We start from the raw sequence: 23863 nt of genomic DNA on the forward strand, positions 1-23863 counted from the left end.
ACTAAACATAAGGAAGAACCTTCTGAAGGCAAGAACTGTTTGACAGTGGAACGGACTCCCTCAGAAGGTTGTGGACTCTCCTTCCTTGGAGGTTTTTAAGCAGAGGTTGGATGGTCATCTGTCAGGGATGTTTTAGCTGAGATTCCTGCATTGCAATGGGTTGGACTAGTTGAACCTTCCAACTCTATGATTCTATAGAAAGCCATATGATGTTTTCTGACCTGTTTATGTGTGACATCTTAGTGTATTTTTGGTCTTTGTGGAAGCCGCCCAGAGTGGCTGGGGAAACCCAGCCAGATGGGCGGGGTACAAATAAATTATTATTATTATTATTATTATTATTATTATTATTATTATTATTAAGAAGTGGCTTTGTTAAGCCTTCATAGCTAAGAGCGAAGGATGGGGCCTGCCCTCCATGACTTGATCCCCTTTCGGAGCAATTTAAGGCAAAGAGACTTTGTCCCCCTTTAGAGCCATGTAAGGCACCACAACTTTTGGCAGCAATTCTGTACATTAATTATATGTTAATTATGCATTGTTAATTGGTACCTTGGCAGTCTCTGTGGTCCAAAAGCCCAATAATTTGTTTCAACATGACTGAACATGAGCATAATTTAATATGTTCTAGAAAGTTGTGACCTTTAAATAAGGTGTCCAAAGTTTTGTTAAACACACACACACACACACACACACACACACACACACACAGAGGACCAAACCTTTAAAGGGGGCAGAGCAGCCATGTTTCTTTATTCACAGGTCTGTCCTATTTACACGCAAGGGAGAGATGGTGAGGTGGGCCTAATTTTTCTAACTAAAGGAGCATGTAGGACGGTCTGAATGTTGTCACTTCTGTCATCTTAGGTGGCTGATTTAGGCCACCTTCCTCTCCAGTCCAGCTCACCTCATGTCAGGCCAGGAGAAAAATGCCTGCAGTGGCAGCATAAGATGAAAGTGTGGAGGAGTTCAGCTTTTGGCAATCTGAACGCACCATTTGTTTTGTTTTGTTTATATATATATAAAAAATAAGACACCCCTCATTTATTTGAGAATGTACTTAGAAAAAGGGAAATCTTTTTGCAGTGGTTGTTCCCCAAGATTTTTCCTCAGACAAAATAAAAGTTTATGCTAAAAATGGGCGAGAAATATCAGGTTTTTAAAATAAAACTTTGGGGACTCAGGGGAATTATATATATATATTACTACTGAGATACTCGCGCACCTCAAAATAGAAGGGGTGACAACTACAGGTGATATCCAAGTAACTCATGCTCAGAGTAAACCCATTAAAATCAATAAACTTAAGTCAGTTGATTTCAATGGATACATTCTGAGTGTGACTAATGTTAGCTAACACCTCTATTTTTGGACAATGGAATTGCAAAGTGTATATTTTCTTTTAACAATTCAGCAAAATGACACAAGCGAGAACTTTCATTAACATTGCTCCATTGAGTCATCAATTTATCACAAATCTGGCTCTGGCTCTAAGCATTTAACAATATTGATTCTTAATGGAGTTCAGAAACTTTAAAACAACATATATAGGTACTTGTTAATTAGCAGCCTACATCCCATTTTCCAGTTGATTTTCATTGTGCAGAGAGATAAACATGTGAAGGGGGTGGGGCGACAACTGTCTGTACGGCACACTAGCGAAAGAAGCTATGATGTCCTTTTTTTACAGGAGTACCTATTTGTAAAACAGCAATGAAATAGCTCCCTGTTAGAATGGTGTACTTTGAATTACAGTTCTCTCTCACTCTATGGCTGTCAGCTGAATAAATGGATGAACTGCCACCCAGTTCAACCCCCCACAAGCAAACCCCATCCACTCTTTTGCATTGATTTCCTCACAGCCAAATACTACTTTCTCTCCCCTCATGATTTTTCCTCTCATTGTTCCTTTCTCTTTTCCTCCCTGCTGCCTATGAACATGCTTTTACATCAGGGGAGAAAAAAAAGGACAGGGGAGGTGGAAGGCTGTAGACAGGATGAGGTAGGAATCACAATGCGTGCTGGTTTCTTAGAAAGTAGCCAAAATGTGTAGTGTATTCCATATATCTACAGTTCCTCCTTCTCTCCTTTCACGCTGTGGCCAGAGTTTTTAAACAGTTGAGAGGTATAAGTAGAGAGAGCGGAATGAGTCTTTCTTCATTTTTCCTTCTCTCTCCTTCAAACCTGCCCCATTTCAAGCTTTGCTACCTGAAATGACTCTTCATGGGGTGGTGGGAGAGGTGATGAGGGAGGAAATAATGAGGGTTGGCAACCAGTAGCCAAGTGGCCACTCTGCCTATTAAGGTTACTGCACTAAGACCTTGGATAAAGTCCACTTGGTCCCTGGCCACGCAGGCATTTGAGGAGGATAGGTTGCTGATGCAACGCACTGTGACTAGGTAACCACACGATTCTTTCCACTGAAAACAATCACCTTGTGAAAGGGATGTGGACGCAAACTCACAGTTCTACTGAACTCATGAGACTTGATCCAAGGATCAAGGATGTGTGACAATAGCTCCAATTGGTGAATGGGTACCTGCATTCCCATCCATACAAACAGATGGACAGGAAAGTGTATCATGCAGGGTTGTCCATGCACTTGCCCTTGTGACTCAGGAGGTCTGCACTTGTATACCACTAGGTCAGTAGTTCTAGCATGCATGTTAGCATGGTATACTGGTTTACATGCTTGGAAGCTCGAATGCTGCCTCTGTTATTTCATCTAGGCACTGAGAATATTCTGTTCTTTAGGGATGTAGGAACTGAGAGCACAATACACTGCTGCCATGAAAGATGCACCAGTGGAACTCCCCTGATACTGCCAAAACGGGGCAGAGCTGTGGGTGGAATATGGATGGCACACTGAAGGGAGCACATTTATGCTGTATCCTGCATTCCTTTGATACACAGCCATGCCCCAATGGTGTAAATTTACACCAGCCCTGATGTGGCAGCCCCAGACCTTGATTTTACCAGGACAAGAATAAGCTTTTAAAAAATGAGCAGCCCCTGCATAAATGGCTGTCCCCATGCCTCAGCCATGTCACCGTGATAGAGCACAGGATATTGTGTAAGTTAGCACAGGATATCCTTCATTTAAGATGACCACAATTCAGATGACAGGGTATGTGACATGGGGATACACCTCTCTGGATCTGAACCAGAGATCTCCAGTATATAAAGCATAAGCTCCTTCGACAATTGCTCTGCTCCTAGTGTCTATGACTGGGACTTGAAGCTAGGGCAAATGTCATGTGCTGTTTCTGATTGCTGAAAAGAACTGCTCGGTGGTGCTTGCAGTCTTGGGGGCACCCTCTCTTCTGCCACCAACATGGCATTTCCCCTACATGAATGTAAAGACTGAGTGAGGACATATCTTCCCCTTTCCTCTAGTGGGCTTCAAATACCTGTCTCTTGCTTCCCAGTCTCATGCATGCCCTATGGAGCGAGCCACTGGAGGTGGTTGCTGCTTCAGTGTGCATCTTGATCTATTGCAGCGGTTCTCAACCTGTGGGTCCCCAGATGTTGTTGGACTACAACTCAAAGCATCCCTGAGCTCTGGCCTTGCTAGGGGTGATGTGAGTTCAGCAACATCTGGGGACCCACAGGCTGAGAAAGGCTGATCTGTCGGCTGCTTCTGGGTGCAACTTGCACCACTCTCCCAGGAGAGCTGTGCATGTCCATGTATTGAGCCCATGAGAAGTTTGAACCCGTCTGTAGGGATACCCGGGGGGACACAGTGATGGGGCTGTTGCTGATGGAGTGCTGTGACACTGATCTGTGGGATGTGTGTATGGTGATGCAGGTGATGCATCTTAGTGAATTAAAGGATCCCTCTGTGTTTGAGTGGGACATGGGATCTTGTCCTTCATCAGTGTTTCCTGCTGCTTCTGAATTTTCTACTTATGTGTTTTCCCACTTTCCTCCCAGGTTGAGCAGTGAACGTGGTGGTGTATCTTTAGCTCAGTGTAAAGCTGGTATGGGATTGCTCTCATATAATGACCCTGGCAAACTGATTTCTGGGTCAAAGTAACTGAAACTGGGAATGCAGTGCCAGCCCACTTACCTGGGAGCAAGTCCAATTGAATTCAATGTGGCTTACTTTTGAGCAGACATACCGTAGTTCAGGTTGCCCTTTAAATCAGATTTAAATGCAAGTACTTCCATTTAGGGGGAAAGTAAATTGGTCTCCTCCACACTGGTAGATGGAAGTCAATTGGTAAAGAACAGTGCAATTGAGGTTATTGTGGTTGTACCATATTAAGTGAATCGAAAATTAAATACATAGTTTAGTAGCTTAATATGTTGCCAATCTCCATTCTACAGTGTGTACCAATTAGGAAGTTTTAATAATATATGAGTAATTCTGAAAATCAATTGTCTTAAAACTGGCAAATGGTTCCTAAAAGATTTTCACCTGTCTTTCAGATATGACCATAAAACCATCTGGAATACAAAAATGAATGTGAAAACATGAATAAAAAAGAAAACAAGTCTACTCACTGAAAGTTTTTCCTTTGCTTGCTTAAACACCCCAGGACCTTGGTTTGTTTCACCACCAGCAGCTATTAGGTACACAGAAAGAAAAAGACCCTTAATGGTAATTTCAAACTCACCCTTAACATATTCAGTTTGAATTGCCATGCAATATTAAGACACAAATGAATTCATTATTAGCAATAGCTAATGCTTATTAAAAAAAACAAATTCAAACTAGCAAATAAAAAAAGGTTATCTGGTTTTCTCTGTTTTGGGCAAGGATGTAGAAAGCTTTCCAAGGTAGCGTGAGTTCTGGATAATTTTGGAATCTTTTTCAGGCAATCAACAACCATAATATCATAGTATCTTTCTCTGACCTTTTGTGAACATGGGATGAGCAGGGAAACCCCTCAACTCAGATTTTAAACTAGACTCACATTATTTGATCATGATGAATCATAACCCTGGACCGGACCAAGGGCCCAGTTCAGAATCCACAATTGGTACTTTGAAATCCAGTGTGTGCAATATATGCTTGTATAATGAAAAATCATTCCACAAGATCACTAAAATGATGATGAAGAGGGAGGAGCGAGCAAGATCATCTGCACTCCCCCCCTCCCCGTCCCCAAGTTTACTTCCTGGTATTTATAAAACATGCATAGAGCTTGAATGTGCTCTGCTATTTTGATCATCCACTGATAACTGAGCTGTACACACATTGTTAATAACAGTAGCAGGTAGTGTAGTTTATGAAATGCTTGCTAAGGCAGCTGTTGGGCAAAAGGCATCTTTGAGTCTTCCATTTGTTAAACTATTTCAAATTTTAGTTGAGGCACCTATGGTTGATTCTCATTGGCCTAGGCAAATGTGGCAAGACTTGTTTGCCTACAGTTCCAATGGTTTGAACTCAAGTTTATTGCCAACATGACTGCACTTTTCCTTTGATATGTGACCCTCACTTGAATAACATCCTACCTAAAGACAGAGGATAATTTGTAGCGGAGAGTATCAAAGCAGAAGACAAAGGAAAGAGTTTCAGTCAAACAATATCTGGCAGAGAATGTTCAGTACAAAATGCCTGTGTAATTCCCCCCCTATAAATTCTGCTGCTGTTCACCCCATAACAGATACCTCTCCTTTTATTAGACTCCAATCATCCACTGCCAACCAATAATCCAATGCTCTGAAATGAGGGCAAAACACCTTTATTGCTGACTTACCTGAAAGCATAACAACTCCTCCATCTGAACAATGAACCTGGATCATGACTTCACCCTGTCCTTTGGAGTTTGGCTAACAGTTTAATCATGCAAGAAACATATTTACTCCTGGGGCATACACCATGAAATTTAAGGTGATTAAGACAAACCTAATACATGTTTGACCCAGTTCACATAGCCTGAGCTGATGCCCGTTTGCCCTATGATATCAATGTTGTGATGTCACAAAGGAAGAACAGTCTTACATTTTCAACCAATCAAAGTGTGAAGTACAAATTACGACAATGTTTGGATGGTAGTGGTGACTTAAAATGCTTTCTAAAAGAATTCCTTTCTTTTCTTTTCCATTCTGTGTATTGAGAAAGAAGGAAAACCACTCTGAATCAAATTCTGGAACAACTGCAGGTATACTTGATTTTATGAATTAGTTTCTTTTTCTAGAACCTAAGCTCTATTACCATTCTTAACGCCAATCCTTTGCATGTTTACACAGCAGAAAGTCCCACTGACAAATTTAATGGGACTTACATTCCATGTAAATATGTTCAAAATTACTACTATAGAAAAATATACCTGCTAGTGACCTTTGAATTTGCTTACCCATACAAGAAAAAGAGAATATGAGAAATGTTTTATAAAAAACTAAGAGCATTCTGAAGAACCCATGATTTGCAATTACCACTTCTTTCATCAAAATTCACAATTTTAAAACAAGGACATTAACAACATCAGCTCACAATCCTAGCATTTGAGAGACTTATCTTTTCCTGCTTAGAAATTAGCAACTGGAAAACTGGGTAAAATCCATCAGAAACAAATACAAGGCTGGCCTAATACAGTCAAATAATCTGCACTCTTTTCATGACTAAGAGAAGAGCACTGGCTACCAGCTTCCCAAGATCTCTAAGGCTATCATTACAGGGGGAAGCCTTCCCTGCATTTTCAGCTTTTTCTTTTAAAAAGCCTCTAAACCTTTTACTTATAGACCAAGTTCATAAAGATGCACAAGCCACAGTTGGCCTTGAGACTGTCTGCTCCCTGTTCCCTTCCTCTTTTCCACTTCAGAAGAGATAGAATGTTTTTGCGCCCAATTTTTAAACTAAGCTAATGACCGCTCCCCGCTTAAAAACGGGGGGCGCCCTTTGCGTGGACGCATGCAGCCCCTGGATCTGGAGCGGCTCCAATAGCTTAGGCTTGGCCTTGCCTTCCCTCAGGTGGGGTACCTGGAGGTCTCCGCCTACCTCAGTCATTTGCCCAATCCCACCTGGGGGAAGCGTTGCCAAGGAGACCAGTCGAGGTAGGGGAGGGATTACCTGCCCACACAATAGAGGGAGGATCTTACCTGGGAATCCTCACTTGGCTCCAGAGCTTCTCCCACCCACCCACCCTCAGTTAATGTCTTATTTTGAAGGTTAACTTTTCTTCACAGGTTTCGCAGGTTAACTTTTCTTCACAGGTATGCGGGCGCTGCTACGTAAGGTCGCTGTTAAAGGGCCGGAAAGGAATTTCCCTGCATTGGCAGGTTTCGCCTTTCCCGTAGCAAAACGTCACAACTTTGGCAGTATCAGGCCTTGGGCGGAATCGTTTAGTCCATCTTCCTCTTTGCGGCGGCGATACCAGGGTTCCCCGTTAAAGGGGTTTCTGAAGGGAGGCTTTGGCCGTGCGCCGAAAGGTTGTCATTGCTCTCCCCTGCGGCGGCGGCGTAACGGGGGCGGCTGTCTCTGCTTGAACATATGTTCTCCAGAGCCGGCCCATCCCCCCCACACACACTGGATAACCCTGGTGCTCCCTAGGTCCCCGGCTGGGGACTGGGGAGGGAGAACACCCAATGCCTGAGCCAAGGTCTACCCACATTTGAAATTCAATAAAGTTGTGGCCAATTTAATCCCATAGCACGTTGTCTCGAGTCGTTATTCCGCATGACGGGGGGACCGCGGGGGATCTGGGGACTCCGCCTGTCCACGCAATTACAGTTCCCTGTGACAACTGAACTTGGGGAACTACGGTTTGTTTAAACTCTAGTTAGAGAAAATAGGCCAGGATCTGAAAATCACTTTTAGATCCTGGTTTGCTGTCACAAACCATGCAGAAGGCACATTGCTTCAAGCTCAGCCATTATGGGGGTAGGGAACTGTGGGTCGCAGCACCAATACCTACTTCTCTTTGCATTGATGATGGATTTCCACATGCGAGGACTAGATCATCTCTTAGGCCTCTCATGTATTCTTTATATTGACAGCTGATCATTGCTCATGTGGAACAGAAAACTGAGGAGAGGCTTTCATATGACAAGTGAGCATTGTTGCCAACACAGATGTGCGTGCGTGCCAGCCATTGTTTGCTCAAAACTGCTCAACCAGTTGTTTTTCTCCTTGGGGACAGGGAGGGAAATTTTGAATTGACAGACAGCAGGTAAAAAATTCTCTCCCTCCCTTCCTGCACCTCTACTTAGCCTGAAGCCACCAACAGCTGTTTTTACCTAAGGAAAAAGTCAGGGAAATTAATCATAGAAATGTATACACTGGCTATATGTAGGGTCTCTACTAACATGGAGATTCCTGTAATTCCCACCTCTGGGTTTCTGAGGGTCTGCTGGAGTCAGAAAAAACGCAACTCACTTGGCAAAAGGCTGAATGTAGTTAAAGGCTACAGCCAGCCATCTAGTTGCATTGTTAACATCACCATGTGGTGATCTTTTCAAGCAGAACCCAGTAGTTATAGTAATTGCACATTTTTCTGTCTCAGAACCCTAATCCGGATAGTGGTTACTATATATTGCAGGGATTGGCTGGAAGTGGGGGGTCTTGAATCTGCTGAACTTGGATTCCAAAAAAGACTCACCTGATTTGAACAGTAGCTAACAGCCAGTATTGGATCATGGGCCCAATTCAGAACCTGCAGCCCTGTGAATTCCTTTATGATGGTCCAATGGATGGGCACTACTTTCATTCCTCTAATTTTTTATTTTTACTTTTAAACTGAGATGATTTGATAACGTTCTTTCACCCTCAGGGGGAATTGTACAGAAAAACATAGTCTCCTCCATGTAAACATAGAGGTTTAAGAGGATTACCTCCCCCCCAAAAATGTGTGTTACCATGCTGATTTTAAAAGTGTTCCCATTAAAGATCCGCCCAGAAACAGGACGGGATGCACTTAGTTCCACCCACATGCCCTACTGGCATGAACCTTACTTTAGTGGGTCCAACTGTGCCTAATGACTTATTTTGTGAATCAACATGCATAGACCACAAAATATTATGTAATACACTATGTGGATATATTTGCTGAGTTACAGTTTTATTTGTGTAGTGGATGAGGAATAATCTGTACAGCTATTTTGAAAATGAAATATAGCCTCCTTTTGTAAAAAAACAAAACAAAACCTGAAAGGCCAACTTTCTCTCAATATAATTTGGGTTAATCTTTTTTAAAAGCTTTGCAGGTTTTGGTTACTACACGGCATTAAACTGAAGATACAGAGATCTAGTCTATTAACAAGAAGAGTTCTTATATTTGTAAGTTATTAAATGACACACCTATTTACAATTTTATATTCTAAGAAAATACTGAGTGGGAATATTTTTCCAGTGCTTGGGTGAGGGAAACATTTTTCCTGGAGTTAGTAGAATCATCTGATGAATTCTTTACATAAAAGTATTGAAAGAGAATGAGGATGCTTTTTATTCTTCTTCCCTTTGAAGGATAGGGATCAAATAATGTTAGTGTGTGAATGTGTGAAGAGGCAGAGCATGTGCATGATCCACTTAAGTTTCCGCACGCAGATCCAACTAAAATGGTGGGGTTGTGCAAATCCAATTCTTTTTCATTTCAGTGCAAATCACACAGCGTCGTTCCTTGTAGGTTTGTATCCATTTATGCTTCCACTCGCTGCCTGGAAAGCCCTGGAAAGCCCAAGTTTCTGTTCCTCTGAATGACAACAGAGAGATGCATAAACTGAAAGAATCCCCTATTTTCCCCTCCTGTATTGTCCAAGGTCCTCATTGCAGAAAAAGATGGAAAGTTATAGATTCATAGTCCTAGTGACTACAGATTTCTTCACTTTCCACTTCCTGGCAGAGCTCAATTCGCCCTGAAGGTTTTGTGTTTCAATACATAAAACTTTCAATATACAAAATACGTTAATAGATTTGAAACAGCTAATGCATACAATATAAATACAAGCCGAGCAATGCTGAAATGCTTCTTATTATTATGCATGAGGAAAAAAAGGGATATAGATGAAAAAATGTAAACCATGGTTTAAAGCCATTAGCACTTCCCACCAGAACAGAGCAAAATGGAGAGAGAGAAAATAAAACAGAACAAGGCAAAACAGAGAAATTTCTACAACACCACTGTCAAACCACAATGCCAAGAAACAACTACAGAACTTGGGAAATCCAAGCATGACAAGCATACATGATCATGGTCTCTGTTCAAACAAACAAACAAACAAACAAACAAATAAATAAATGCATAATACAAAAAAGCAGTATCATTCATGACAGCAGAAAAAGGTCTCAGAAGGGGGAGTAAGAAAACTAAAATCAAAACCAGAGCAGCCAGCAGAGCAATGAGATTACAAATAATAAGAACAATAGTAATGTCTATGTTTGCCAGCCACGTTGCATAAATTCAAGACAGCACAATCACCTGTCTGCTTCCGCTTAACACAGGAGAGATGAGTTGGTCTAGTATGTTTGATAGCAGGTTTTAAAATGATTTTCCTGGAGGGAGAGTGAGCCTGAACTTCAGCTTTTTTAGAAAGTTCAGCTTTCTTATATACAGCTATAGACAAGAAAACAAGAGCATACAATCAGAAATAAAAAAAACCAAGAAACCGAAATATATTTCAACATGACATTTTGGCTGTTGGTACCATGTTTTAGACCTTCAGTTAGAATGTGAGCCTACCAAGGCCCAGAGACGACTCGTAGTTGTTGCAGGCAACAACTGACCCTTCATTGGGTAGCAAGTGTCAATTTACCTGTCACCACACTCTGACCATGCAAGCCAGGCACCTTCTGTACAAACTGCATAGAATGAGGGCATATTCCCACTCCAGCCTGCACACTCCTGCCATGTAGCATTGCAATTGTACTGGGCAGCTTCCAAGGCTATGTCTGGAAGGGTATGTGCTATGTTCCACTGGTGCAAACAATGGAGGTATTTTTTTTTTGTTAAGTGACAGATCTGCAGGATCTAGGCCTCACTTTGGCTTGGACAAAATGCTGGACATTAACCAGGGCTCAAAACCCAGTGGAGCCACAGATCTGACTGGTAAAAGGTAAAGGGACCCCTGACCGCTAGGTCCAGTCATGGACGACTCTGGGGTTGCTGCACTCATCTCGCTTTACTGGCCGAGGGAGCCGACATTTGTCCGCAGTTTTTCCGGGTCATGTGGCCAGCATGACTAAGCCGCTTCTGGCGAACTAAAGCAGCGCACGGAAACGCCGTTTAGCTTCCCCCCGGAGCGGTACCTATTTATCTACTTTCACTTTGACATGCTTTCGAACTGCTACGTGGGCAGGAGCTGAGAACGAGCAACGGAAGCTCACCCTGTCACGGGGATTCGAACCGCCAACCTTCTGATCGGCAAGCCCAAGAGGTTCAATGGTTTAGACCACAGCGCCACCCGCACCCCTGACTGGTGCCCACTGACAATTCTCTGCCTCTTGCACATGGGGAATAATAGTGGGATATTTTACATACTAGATTCGGCAGTACTAAGCAGAAGGAAAGATTGCCACATGGCTACCCAGAGCACTAGCAAAGTCATGGTACATACGTGACTTTATGCTAGTGTTATTTATTTGGTATTAATGAATCCAAGTAAGCAGAGCTGAATTCTCATACAGGATGTTTTCCTACTCCATAAAAGAAAGAAATCATCAGCCTAAACTGGAGTGGCTGGAAGCAATGTAGACTGAATGCCTTGCTGTTAACACAAATGAATATTCTTGATTAAATGTGTAACAGTACTGCTAAAATACTCCTATAAAACAGGTGAACAACCCACAGTATGGCATTATAGGAAAAAGATAGTATTACATGAACCTTTTTTCCTTCTCACTTCATCTCTGGAGACAGTGCTAGGTTCCTTTTTAGCTATTTTTCTTTCAGGAGTAGAAATCCTGCCTCTCCCAGTTTTTAAAGGTTTCTCTTTTTTATGTTTATCAAGAGACGGTCTCCGCAATTCTCTCTCTGCCTTCTCCTCTTTAGGAACAGTCTCTAACTGTTCCGTCATGATGCTCCTATCATCATCTGCAGGATCAGAGTAAATTATAACAACAACAACAAAAAAACAGAATTAGTAAAATGTTAATAGTGCTTCAGTGGGATTTCATTTTTAAAAATCAGATTATTTCCTATTGTCATTATTTTAACAATATTCCTGAATGTGGTAATATTAATTATTATTAATTATTAATTATTAATGAATAATTTCAGAAACAAAAAAATGAAAAAAAGGATAAGGCACACCTTGAGTATCCACCCATATGCTGTCTGTGTCCAGGATGGAGTCATCTATGGTTGTTTCATCTTTATAGTCATCATACGTCTCTGTCTTGTAATCAGTCAATGGGATTTCTTCTTGTTCAGGGGAGCCAGGAGCTTCCAGAGAGCTTTCTTTTGTCTCTGCTTCGACATCAGTCACCACCTCCACCTCCACTTCAGGATGGACGCTTTCTTCTTCTGTATCAGCCGGTGGTGCTTCTGCGAAGCGCACACTGTGGGAGCTGGTTTCTCCCTCATCGACTGTGGTCTGCACTATTGTGATGAAGTCATCCTCAATTGTAACCACAGACTCTATTACTCCTTTGAGTTCAGGCATTTGCCCAGGGACAGCTTCACACACCTTAAGCTCTTCACCAGGTATCTCAAAGTCCCTTTCTTTGCTTCTTTGCCTCATCTCTCCTTCTTCCTGCTCAATCTCTTCTTTCTTAATCTCTTCCTCTTGCTTCCTCTTTTCTTCTTCTTGTCTACTCTCTTCCTCACCTTCCTGCATGATCTTTTCCTTCTGCTGTTCTTGCTTATTTTCTTCTGCTTGCTCTAGTTTACTCTCTTCCTCGTATTCTTCTTTTTGCTTACTCTCTTCCTCTTGTTCTTCTGCTTGTTTGATCTCTTCCTCTTGTTCTTCTGCTTGCTTACTCTCCTTCTCTTGTTCTTCTTCTTCCTGCAATGCCTCAGTTTTTACAGAGCCTTCCAGTCCTAGAGATTCCACATTATCTTCCTTAGGCTGTGATATGTTCTCCATTTGAATTTCAGTTGTTTCGTCTTTGGTAGCTTTATATGCACCTCTTTCTGTAACTGGTTGTTCCACTGTCAATTGTGATGCCATCTCCTCTTCCAACAAAGAAGGGCTTTCTAGTTCTAATTTGTCATCATATGGTTTTAAAGTTTCTACAGGCAAGCCCTCTTGTGCTTGGTCATTATCACCACTTGACTCATATGATTCTTCTTTATCTACTGCTTCTTGGTGAACCAGGTCAGGCTTCGCTCCTTTCTCCTTAACTTCAGTTTCAGACAGTTTATTGGCATCTTTCATTTGAGCAGGTTCTGCTTTTGCAGAATCTTGGGGCAATGTTGAGAGGGTCTTTTCTTGACCCTCATCTGTGCCTTGCTCTGTAACAGGCTCAGTGACATGAACGCCTAACTTAGTCTGGTTTTCTTGCTCAACTTGCCAAGCAGCAGAATCCATCTCATGCTTTATAGCATCATAGTCTGGTTTATAGGAAATTTCTGCCTTGCCTGTCTCTTCAGCAATGTGAACAGCTTTTTTTTCTTTCTCAGATAATGAAGAACCTTTCTCTTCCAGTCCAACTATATGTTTATCACCTGCATTTTCTAAAGTTGGAGCAGGCTTTGCTTTTTCATGTTCAGTGTCCTCATGAGAACAAACGTCTTTAGAGTCACTTTGTTCCTCGCTTTTTTCTAGCACAGTATCTAGTTTATCAATAGCTTTTCTCTCCTGCTCAAATTCTTTGCCTAAAACTGCTGATTCCCCAGAGGCCTCTCTTTCTTCTTTGGCTCTCTCAGCTGCTGCCAACTTCACTTCTATCAAAGAAAGGTCTGCAACGACACCTCTTCTAATTTTTTCATCAAAGGGACAGCTTTCCCCTGTCAAATTCTCACTGTCCTGTACTGGAGATGGCATTGGCACCGTGTACTTATTGAAAACACAGTAACCTAAATCTTCTAGTTGACTGTCAGCTTTTAGAGTCATATGGTTCTCGTCGGCCATGAGGAGCTGGGCCACTCCACTGTCCTCTACAACTGCTTCTGAAGGAACAGACTTCCTGTGGACTACCTCAGCATCTGCACTCACAGATGCTTCTCTTGACCTTGTGCCTGCTAAGTCCAACATTTCAGGTAAATCAGGCGCCATTACAGTCCCGTTTTTGTAATAATCTTTAGCCAGGAAGGGTGACTCACACAAAGGCTCCACTTGGATCTCTCCTCCTTGTTTTACTTTGGACTCTTCAGTTTTCTCATCTTCTTCCCTGCTCACTGATGGGAAGGAGGGAGACTTTTGTACTGCTGGAGTAGTGGCTGGCAAATAATCATCACCTTCATCGCCACTAGCATTATCCATAATATCTGAACCTAGTGGTGAAAGGTCATGTGTCCGCCCAAAGTTAAACCCCAGTGCTATAGAGTCCAAGCAGGACATGGGCAGATTAATTGACATACTCCTCTGCTCTATGGCAGATCTCCCACCAAGCCCCAAGCTCCTGCTTAGAGTTAAGTCATCTTTATTCTTACTGTGGAGTTCTCTCTTATCCCCATATACGTTTGGGTCAATGGTGTACATTCTTTCTGTAGGGGAACTAGGTTCCTCAGAATCATCTGGGAAGCCCTGGGCAAGGGTGCTGTATCCCATTTCATGAGCAGGTATGCTGGTGTGTTCATATGCCTCTGGCTGAAATTGCTCAGTGTCTTTCTTAGATATGATGAAATCTTTATGGTAAGGGTCGTAGGTCTCCTCTTTAGTATCACTCAGTTCATAGTAATCATTGCCTTGCTGTAGGATGTCACTCTTGAAAGCTTCATCTTTAAGGGTGGAAGTCTCAAAATATGTAGACATTCCTGATTTATCCTCCTCTATCTGCATTTTGTGAGCTTCTGAATCTGCAGCTGAGAACACTTCCCCTTTCCCATCCTTTCCTTGCAGAGATTCTTTGCTGGGTTCAGCAGTGGGTTTCTCTATTGCTGCAGACAATACAGCTTTATCTAAAGGCTCATTTACTTTTTCAGGAAGTAATTCTTGGCTGAGTCTTTCTGTAGAACTCTCTGTGCCATGCTTTTCCTCTTTTTTAATATCCCATGTTGATGAAACCTCAGTTTTCTCCAACTCTTCTGCTTTGAGAGTACCAGATGGCTTTTTAGAATCAGCTCCTTCTACTTCTTTACCTAAAGCAGTTGTTTGTTGGCCATGAGCTTTTAAAAAATGATCATCTAATATCTTGGGCTTTTGTCCACTGGAAATGGAGTACCCCTCCTCGTCGCTTTCATCCTCTGTCATATCTTTCTCTTCCTCCCAAAGAGGAACATTCTGGGTGGGCGTCTGCACTGTAATTTGTTTTGAGGCATGAGAAGTCAATTCTTCAAATTCTTCTTCATGTTTTTTTGCTTGCTCTTTGTCAATTTTTCTATCTTTGGCAATCTCTGAAGCAGTAGATATTTGCATCATGTTTCTACTACCATGTGGCTCAGATTTATGTAGAGTAACTGGCAAAGTTTCAGAAGAAAACACAGTTTTAACTGTGCTTTTTTGGCCCACTGTAAATTCTGAAGATGAGAAACAACCTATGCTTTCATGAGAGGTAAAGTCACTTTTTATAGCATCAAACTGGCCATCTCTAGACCTGAAGGGTTGAGCTTCAGCGGCAGGTTTCTGGGCCTCTGGAGCCTTTTCATCTGTTTTACTTTCTCTGTGCAGCTCTGTTGACAAATCTTTTGGTTCTTTATGTAGATGTGGCTCTCCAGTGAAATCAAAATCTGCTTTTATAGAATTCCTGTCTTCTTTCTTCTGTGGACTGGCATCTAAGGTCTGTCCTGACAGGGTTGGGAGCATTTTTTCTTCTCCTTTGCCTTGTGATTCTGTTGTTTCTAAAGTCTCGGTTTTTGCTGGCTGTTGAACTAAGGCATCATGTATAGGTTGCTCACTAGTCTTACTTCCTTTCTCTGGTTCCTTTGGGCCTAATGGCTCAGCTGCAAAAAGGCCTGTATGCTCCTCATGGATTTCCATCTTCGAAGCTGCAAGTAAATCTGTAGTTGTTTGATTGGATTTTACAACAGATTACTTAAAGCATTCACAGGCAGCAGCAGACTAGTTTACAGCATTATTTGGCATGGCAGAGTGGTTAAAAAAAGGGGGGTCACATGCAATGGTACCTTTTTAGAGGTCTTTTTTAAACAGATGGTTTTTCTCTCTTTTAGAGGGACAAATCTTTATTTAAAGTATTAATAATAACTCCTGTGATACACGCAAACCTACCTATAGTTTAATGACAAATTATTATGCTTTTAAAATCATAGGCCAGTTTCCTCACAAGCATTACACTACAGATAAACCCAACTTCATCTTATTACGCTTTATGGTACAATGGGTGATATCCAATGTTAGTCATCCTCAGAATAGACCCACTGAAATCAGTTAAATAACTTAAATCTATTGATTTCAACAGGCCTTCTCTGCCTGACAATGGATATCACTCAATGATATAAATTCTGAATTACAGTCATACATAGGCATAATATTTGTGATAGGCTGCACATTATATTTAACATTCAAACCTCTAAATCCATTTAATGATATGATTCCTTTTATTTGAGCTCAATCAAATAATAGTTACAAAGCAATTTATTCACCAATTTTCAGTTATTACAGGAGGAACATTCCCCCCCTTTCATATATTTTTAAAAATCAGATTACTGTCATTAAAGACATTAATTTTCAGTTATTACAGGAGGAACATTCCCCCACCTTTCATATATTTTTAAAAATCAGATTACTGTCATTAAAGACATTAAATACTAATATGTGAAGATCTACCACTGATTCAAAACAAAATCAGTGCCACTGCAGCTTCCAGCACATTGCTGAAAAGCTCAAGCCTTAGATTTTCTTATTTAAAACTCATGGTAATTCTTCATTTGCCTATATCTTTTGGTAACATTTTATATAGTGATGCCTTTCCTAAACATTATATGCCATGCTTAATAAGACTTTGTTTCCTCAGACAATTACAGGGCCTGCATAATGCAATCTACAACATCATATTACAATCATGGTTACACATGTCTTTAAAAATGTCCTGAAAAATCTTGGCAAAATTCTGTATTCTCAACATATATAATTATTTCAGTGGGAACCATTTCAGCTCAGCATACAGCACAATTTTTATCCCACTTATTTCAAAAGAAATCAGTTTCAAAAGGAATAAACATTAACACTGCAATCCTGTGCACACTTGCTTGTGAGTAAACCCCACTGAATTCAGCAAGCTTACTTCTGAGTAAGCATGTCTAGGATTCAGCTGCAAAGTATATATTGTTCTTGGTATCCTTCTAAACCCAGGAACAGGAAATTGAAAAACAATTCATCCCGATCAACAGTCCCATAAAAGGTAAAGGTAAAGGGACCCCTGACCATTAAGTCCAGTCGTGACCGACTCTGGGGTTGCGTGCTCATCTAGCTCTATAGGCCGAGGGAGCCGGCGTTTGTCCGCAGACAGCTTCCGGGTCATGTGGCCAGCATGTCTAAGCCACTTCTGGCGAACCAGAGCAGCACACGGAAAGGCCGTTTACCTTCCCGCCGGAACGGTACCTATTTATCTACTTGCACTTTGATGTGCTTTCGAACTGCTAGGTTAGCAGGAGCAGGGACCAAACAATGGGAGCTCACCCCGTTGCGGGCATTCGAACTGCCGACCTTCTGATCGGCAAGTCCTAGGCTCTGTGGTTTAACCCACAGCGCCACCCACGTCCCTCAACAGTCACATATTTCTATGGAAATATTTGGTATTGCTTCATTTCCCACAAATGATCATTTTGCAACACTGCCAATATTTTTAATGATCACATTCTTACATCAGATTAGGCACTGTGAGAGACTGAGATAAACCTGTTAAGAACTGTGATCCACACTACGGCTGTGATCCAGAGAACCTGTTCCAAATTGGGAAACAGCTGTCCTTTAGCAGAGCAGTTGTTTCATTTGAACAAGCTTGGAAGCCCCTAATCCCCCTAGCTAAGTGCACTATATGCTTCACAGTTCATATAAATCCCCTTGCTTGGAAACACCTTCATCCCAAATTCTGGCTCTAAAAGCGGCCAGCCTGGTGCCTCTGGAAGCTCACAAGCCAGGCATCATGGTGACGGTGCTCAGCACCTGATGAACAAAGGTATGCTGCCTTTGGAGGGCTAACTTTTAGCTAACACAGCTAGTTGCCACTGAGCAACCTGCTCTCTCTGAACAGATTTATATGCGGGGAGGAAGCCATCCAAGACAATGGTCCTCATCATATTTTGTGTTAGTTAATTCTGTAAATTATGATTCCGGCAAAGGACTACAGTTGTGTAATTTGACCTTAAACTGCTGCTCATTTAATGTCTCTGGTCGATTTTAATGTGAAAGAGAGGATCGTTTCTCTCTACTCAAGTTCTCTAAGTTTGTGTTTAATGCTGTATACATCTATCAAGTCTAGCCTCCATCTCTTAAGTATTTTCTAAATAGATAGATAGATAGATAGATAGATAGCACAGGTAAGAGCTCATCTTACATGAGGGTTACATTTCTGGCTATTGCACATATAAGCAAAATTGCACAAAGCCAGAATGACCCCACACCACAAATGGCCCCATGTGAGCATCCCTACTTGTTTGAAGCCAATGTTGAGTGGGCCTTACACTCTGCCCCCTCCCCATGAAAGATGAGATTTTAAGCTCCCCGCCTTGTTTTCTGGGTTCTGGGAAAGCCCTGCAAGTCTCCTACAGGATCCTGTGGGAGCCTTCTCATGAACTTTCTGAGCCCAGCAAGCAAGGCAGGTGGGTTAAAAAGCTCTTTCCATGGTGGGAAAACAAGGAGAGGTTGTTTTGTCTAGCAATAGACATTATTGTACTGATGGAACAGTACTAATAATATGACATTGAATTCCTTCCTATGTGCCCTGACTTAAGGATTTTTACAGGTGAAACTATACTCATTCCTAAGGCAGAACATTGGGCCAGGGCGGATTACACACTATTTATTTACTTCATCGTAAAAGTTGTCATTTTATTCCTGCCCTCTAGGAACTCTTTTTCAACCAGTTACTGGTCAATTAGAGAATTCATCTTTTTAGTCTATGACTTAAGTTTTAATGGGAGTTATCTGTGAGAGATTTTGACAGAAATAATGTTATATGTACTGTGTATCAGATCACCCATAAAAAGGATCTTCTGTGATTTTTTAAAAAAGTGTGAATAGCAGCTGTTGAGAGGATCCTCGAGTTGAGACCTCTGACTCCAATAGATGCTATCTGACCTGCAGGGAAACTGCTTGGAAAGGGGTGGGGTTTAATAGGAATTATATCAGAGTGAAGTTTCACTGCTGCAATCCCAATCCAATCCTTCCCCACAGCTCCCATTGCTATTAACACTTCTATATCTAGTCTAGATTGGTACTACAGAACGTATGCTGACATCCTCGTCTAAAAGGTCATATAAGCTAAGCTGATTTTTCTTCAGCAACTTTTATTCTTAGTGTTCAATCATTTCACTCTTAATCAAACTTTCCACAAATATTCCATTAAAAGTTAGGCTGAATTCTGGTCCGATTATTTGTAGAAGTGCTTGAGAATATGAGTACACTCTGGATCACAGCCTAATCTGGTTAACAGGGTTAACAGATTTCATTAGGAGGTCAAACTCTGAACTTGTATTTAGTTTTTCCTCAAGTAGAAGAGCTTCATTATGATTTGTTTGACTTAGTAACACAGGATTTCACCCTCAATGTCTAATCTTGCTCTTCATTCTGGTTTCCAAAATATCACGGGAATCCATGCAAATTTTCTTCCCGCACTGGGTTTTCAATTTTCAGCATCAACTTGTAAGAAAGGTAACAAAGATGAAAACAAAAAATTCTGGCAATGGCTAAGGAGGGTCAAGGTGGACTGCAATGAATGGCAAAGATATGACATAAAAAGCAGCAGCCTTGGAGAAATTGAGCCAGAATGTACTGAAGCACAAGCAAAAATACACTGCACACTGCAAACAAAAGACATCGGTACAATTTAAGCCTCTTTATGTCATAGTCAAGGTTAATCAGCTGGTTTCTTGAAATGAAAAGCAGATGAACCTCTGCATCAAAAACAAAAAGTAAAAAATATATACACAGATCAGCAATGTGACTGGCAAACACATCTGCGATGAAGAGGGAGGGAAGGCTTTGTGATATATCAGCTTGGCTGCATAGCATACTGTGTCATGGTTAGGGGGGAAAGTCAGGAATCAGCTGCAGTGGTGGGAAACCATGTCATCATCACACAGCATTTGCACAGTTGGCTTGCCTGTTATGCACTCCTCAAAGCATAATAACAAGAGCATTAATCATGAGGGTATTAAATGGGGGAAAGAGTAAATGGAGCAGAGTGGAGGAAGCTTGAGAACAGCTCAAATGCAGCCAACACATGCAGGTCCCTAAGGAGGACACACCTTCCTCACCCAAGGAAGGCATTTTGGCTTTCAAGGGTTCCTCCTCAACTAGGGTGACATTTTCCCCATTACGTGCCACTTGGTCTTCAGAAATGGAGTCCTGCTGGGCCTCTTTGGAGCCCTCTGCCTGTTGCAAAGGCTCAGCAGGATCACTCATTTTCTCACATTCCTCACCAAGCGGAACAGCAGGTTTGGGTTCATCAGCCACTGGACCTTTAACTGTGTCTTCTTCTTCTTCTTCTTCTTTGACAGAACAGAAGGGGGAAAGGATGGAAAAATGAGGCGACACCAAGACACACACACAAGATGCACACATTAAACTGGTTGCCCATGTACAACATTTTCAGCTCTGCACAGAATTTATACATTTGTGTCACCTTAGCTGTTACCACATTTTTAGTACCATGAAGCAGAGTGAGCTTGCATTAATTTTTTTTTAAATTGTTATGGCTGACAATGCCATTTGTAATGCTGAATGTCTTCTTTTTTGTGTTGAAAATTGGTCTGATTCAAACATCATCCGTTCTTGACTGTCAAACCATGGTTTGGTAAACAGCTTCCATGCTCCTTTCCCTCATACTTCTCCCTCCCTTCTCTAGTTAGAGTTAGCAGTGGTTCACTGTTATATCTGAACTGGAATAGTTACAATAACCGCTAACCATAATTAGCTTTAGAACTAGAGACAACTTTCTAATCCTGGTCTCAATTTCTAGTTTAGAATCTAACTATGGGTAGTGTTACCTATGGCTATGTCAATTCAGTCTTGACGCTAACCAAGGAAGGAAAAGGAAAGGGGCATGTGAAGCTGAAAAGAAAGAAAGAGGAGATAAGGCCAGGAGTCTGCAAACCTGCAGAGCACTCCTAATTGCCAAATGGTATGCATAGCCCATGCTTTTGGGGCAAGCCACAGTAATAAAATAAAGCTGAAAATGTTTTATTGTTCCCAAGGTGGAAACGACTGTAGGAAAGAAATTGTTATCTATGATAATGGAGATGTGTGGTGGTGATTGATGGTTTTGAAAAAGACTAATAAATAGTCAAACAAAATACATTGCCCTTTTGATTACTGTAATATGCATTACATTGGGCTGCATCTGAAAGCTCTAGAAAATGTAACTAGTTTGTTTTAAGGCTCAATCTAAGGTGTTGGTTTTGACTTTTAAAGCTCTGTGTAGCCTGGGACTGGGATGCCTCAAACCACCTTCTTTAGAATGAACCGACTCATGAACAAAGGTCATCTCCAGAGGCTCCATGTCTGCCCCCCCACCCCGGTCATCTAATGGATAATGCCTATTCAGAAAAGGGCCTTCTCAATATTGGTGTCTAGAATACAACTCCTCCCAGAGGGAAACTTGCTTGGCTCCTGTGATAATGGTTGCTTTCTTGCTGCTTTGGCATTGGCTTTATTGCTTATGTTGCTATTTTATTGCTGTTTTATGTTTTGATAACTCCTTTTAAACTGCTGTTTAAAATCACTTTGTGGATCCTGGTGGATGGAAAGGTGAGGTACAAATATTTTAAATTAAATAGAATAAACACATATTCGCCTGGTGCTTAAAAATACTCAAACCCATTCTGCCCTTGTGAAGTGACAATACTGTAGCATTGAATAAGCTACAACCCTAGTCATAGTGACCCAGGGGTAAGCCCCATTCAACTCAATACATGAGTAGGTATGAATAGGGTTGCTTTGTAAATCATTGAAACATGCATTCTTATTTGGCACAAGAGGCAGCAATGTGAGAAGTTGTGGCTCTCTCTAGAGACAGATCATTGCCACACCTTTAGGGCTCAGTTTAGAGGCTTTGCATGCACTGCTGTGCACTCAACAAGCTTACCTTCAATTCAGCAATATACAGCAAAGTTATTTAAACCATAGATGTACTACAAAGAAATTCAGGAAGAATAAAAGAAGAGATTTTTCTTAACCAAAGAAAAGCTAAAAAGGAAATTGATTTCGCTTGTATTAGCTCATGAAGTATTTTCTGCCACCCTTTGCATAATGATAAAGGCTCTTTGCAGGATGGACTCTATACTTAAGATTGAACAGAACCACATGAGATATACAGCATTGTCCTCATTTTGCCAGTTAGAACTTCATTGGAGGCAGAGCTCCATGCTGTGAAAAAGGAACAAGGAACAAAGCAGTTCTGTCTAAGGGAAGCCCTTATAGGTGCTGATCAGCATGCTAAGACAAGTACAGAATACAATGCAAAATGACAAAAATGAAGCTTGATAGCCTGCCTTGTTAACATAAATGTGGTTTGAAGAAGCCACTGTCTGCTGCGTTCAGATGTAGTAACAAACCATGATTTGTTCCCCCAAAGCAACAGAATCTCTTCCCTTTGCACATGGAATGGGGAACATGCAAGCCATGGCTTATTCGTTGTTATGTCCAAAGTGGGTGACTATAGAGCACCACAGGTGAACTCTGGAGCCGGGTCTTGCAAAATCTATGTTGGAACATTGCTGTTGGCATCGGTATGTCTTGAGGCAATGGAGTGCACCTCCGGGGGTGTTACCAGCACCTCCCTGGGGAGTTCCTGGAAGGAGGCATACAAGGTACCATCCAACCATCTTAGGGACTCTACTCCAGATTTGTGTAATATTTACTCCTTAGCCTTGCACTATTAATTTAAATGGAATCTCTCTCCGACTTTTCTTTTAAATTTCAGAAAGTCAAAAGTAATTATACTTGTCAAAGTCTCCTTGATTTTGTCTATTTCTTGATTTTGTCTATTTCTTTAAATGATGTTATTTCTTCAAATAATGTTTGAATATGTAATACAAGTCTGTTTTAGCTAGACAAAATTATATTAACCCACTCCACTAAAGCAAAATCCATAGATCACCCCAGAAATAAATTCAGAAATGTCCCAAAATTTGTCCTGGTCAGTTTCACTTGCCAGGAGAAAAATGCTATGTTTTGAGCCCCACTCCTTGAGACTGGAATCACAGGGTGTGGTGTTTCAACAATCTGTCCCCATCAATAATACACTATTGTATTTGAAAGAACTATGGAGCAGCAAGGAGATTTTAATGTTGCAAGTGCCTAAACTTTTTCAATGGGGCATAGAATGGAATCCAAAGAGCCAGACAAGTAACTCCACATCTCCACTCCACAATGTACTGCAAAGAAACCTATTTTGGAAAATGAAGAGACTTTCAAAAGCCATTTGTGGTGTGTCATGGAGGTCTGCTGTTCAAAGAAAAAAAGGGGGGGGGAGCACACAAAAAAACCATGATGGACATGAGGTTGTAGCAAAAGCTGCCAAGCCAAGCTTAAAATAGCCTTTCCCTTTGATTCTGGTCTCAGACCTGAAGACCCTGAGAAGGTAGAGGATAAAACTCTGAAACTTTAGGACTAAACCTGACACCTGACAGCCCTGGACACAAATGATGAAATGAATGTGGCATGGCAGGGTAGAGGAGAGGAGGAAGAGTGGGACCATGCT

At 41.5% G+C, this 23863-nt stretch overlaps 1 protein-coding gene and 1 long non-coding RNA gene across 46 annotated transcripts in view; one reads left to right on the forward strand and one right to left on the reverse strand.

Annotated features, from left to right (window-relative positions):
• MAP2 (microtubule associated protein 2) overlaps positions 1-23863 on the reverse strand; it is a 221573-nt gene that overhangs the window by 31893 nt on the left and 165817 nt on the right. For 17 of the 44 annotated variants that reach the window (XM_053365105.1, XM_053365085.1, XM_053365096.1 and 14 more), the window contains 5 exons: positions 20409-20654; positions 12192-15968; positions 11766-11972; positions 10362-10496; positions 4507-4568 (listed from right to left, as the gene is read on the reverse strand). In XM_053365105.1, coding sequence (XP_053221080.1) covers positions 4507-4568; positions 10362-10496; positions 11766-11972; positions 12192-15968; positions 20409-20654 — 4427 coding nt within the window. Of the gene's footprint in view, positions 1-4506; positions 4569-10361; positions 10497-11765; positions 11973-12191; positions 15981-20408; positions 20655-23863 lie in introns of all 44 variants that reach the window. The other 27 variants (XM_053365295.1, XM_053365286.1, XM_053365253.1 and 24 more) reach the window with 9 other exon arrangements.
• LOC128401866 (uncharacterized) lies at positions 5876-21834 on the forward strand. Of its 2 annotated transcripts, XR_008327551.1 has the most exons (5): positions 5876-6110; positions 7945-7997; positions 9143-9223; positions 19795-19980; positions 20661-21834. It is a non-coding gene; the product is annotated as an uncharacterized LOC128401866 (long non-coding RNA). The 2 variants fall into 2 exon arrangements; XR_008327553.1 differs by lacking the exon at positions 9143-9223.

The sequence above is a fragment of the Podarcis raffonei genome, chromosome 1 (assembly GCF_027172205.1).
Source record: "Podarcis raffonei isolate rPodRaf1 chromosome 1, rPodRaf1.pri, whole genome shotgun sequence".
NCBI classification, from domain to species: Eukaryota; Metazoa; Chordata; class Lepidosauria; order Squamata; family Lacertidae; genus Podarcis; species Podarcis raffonei.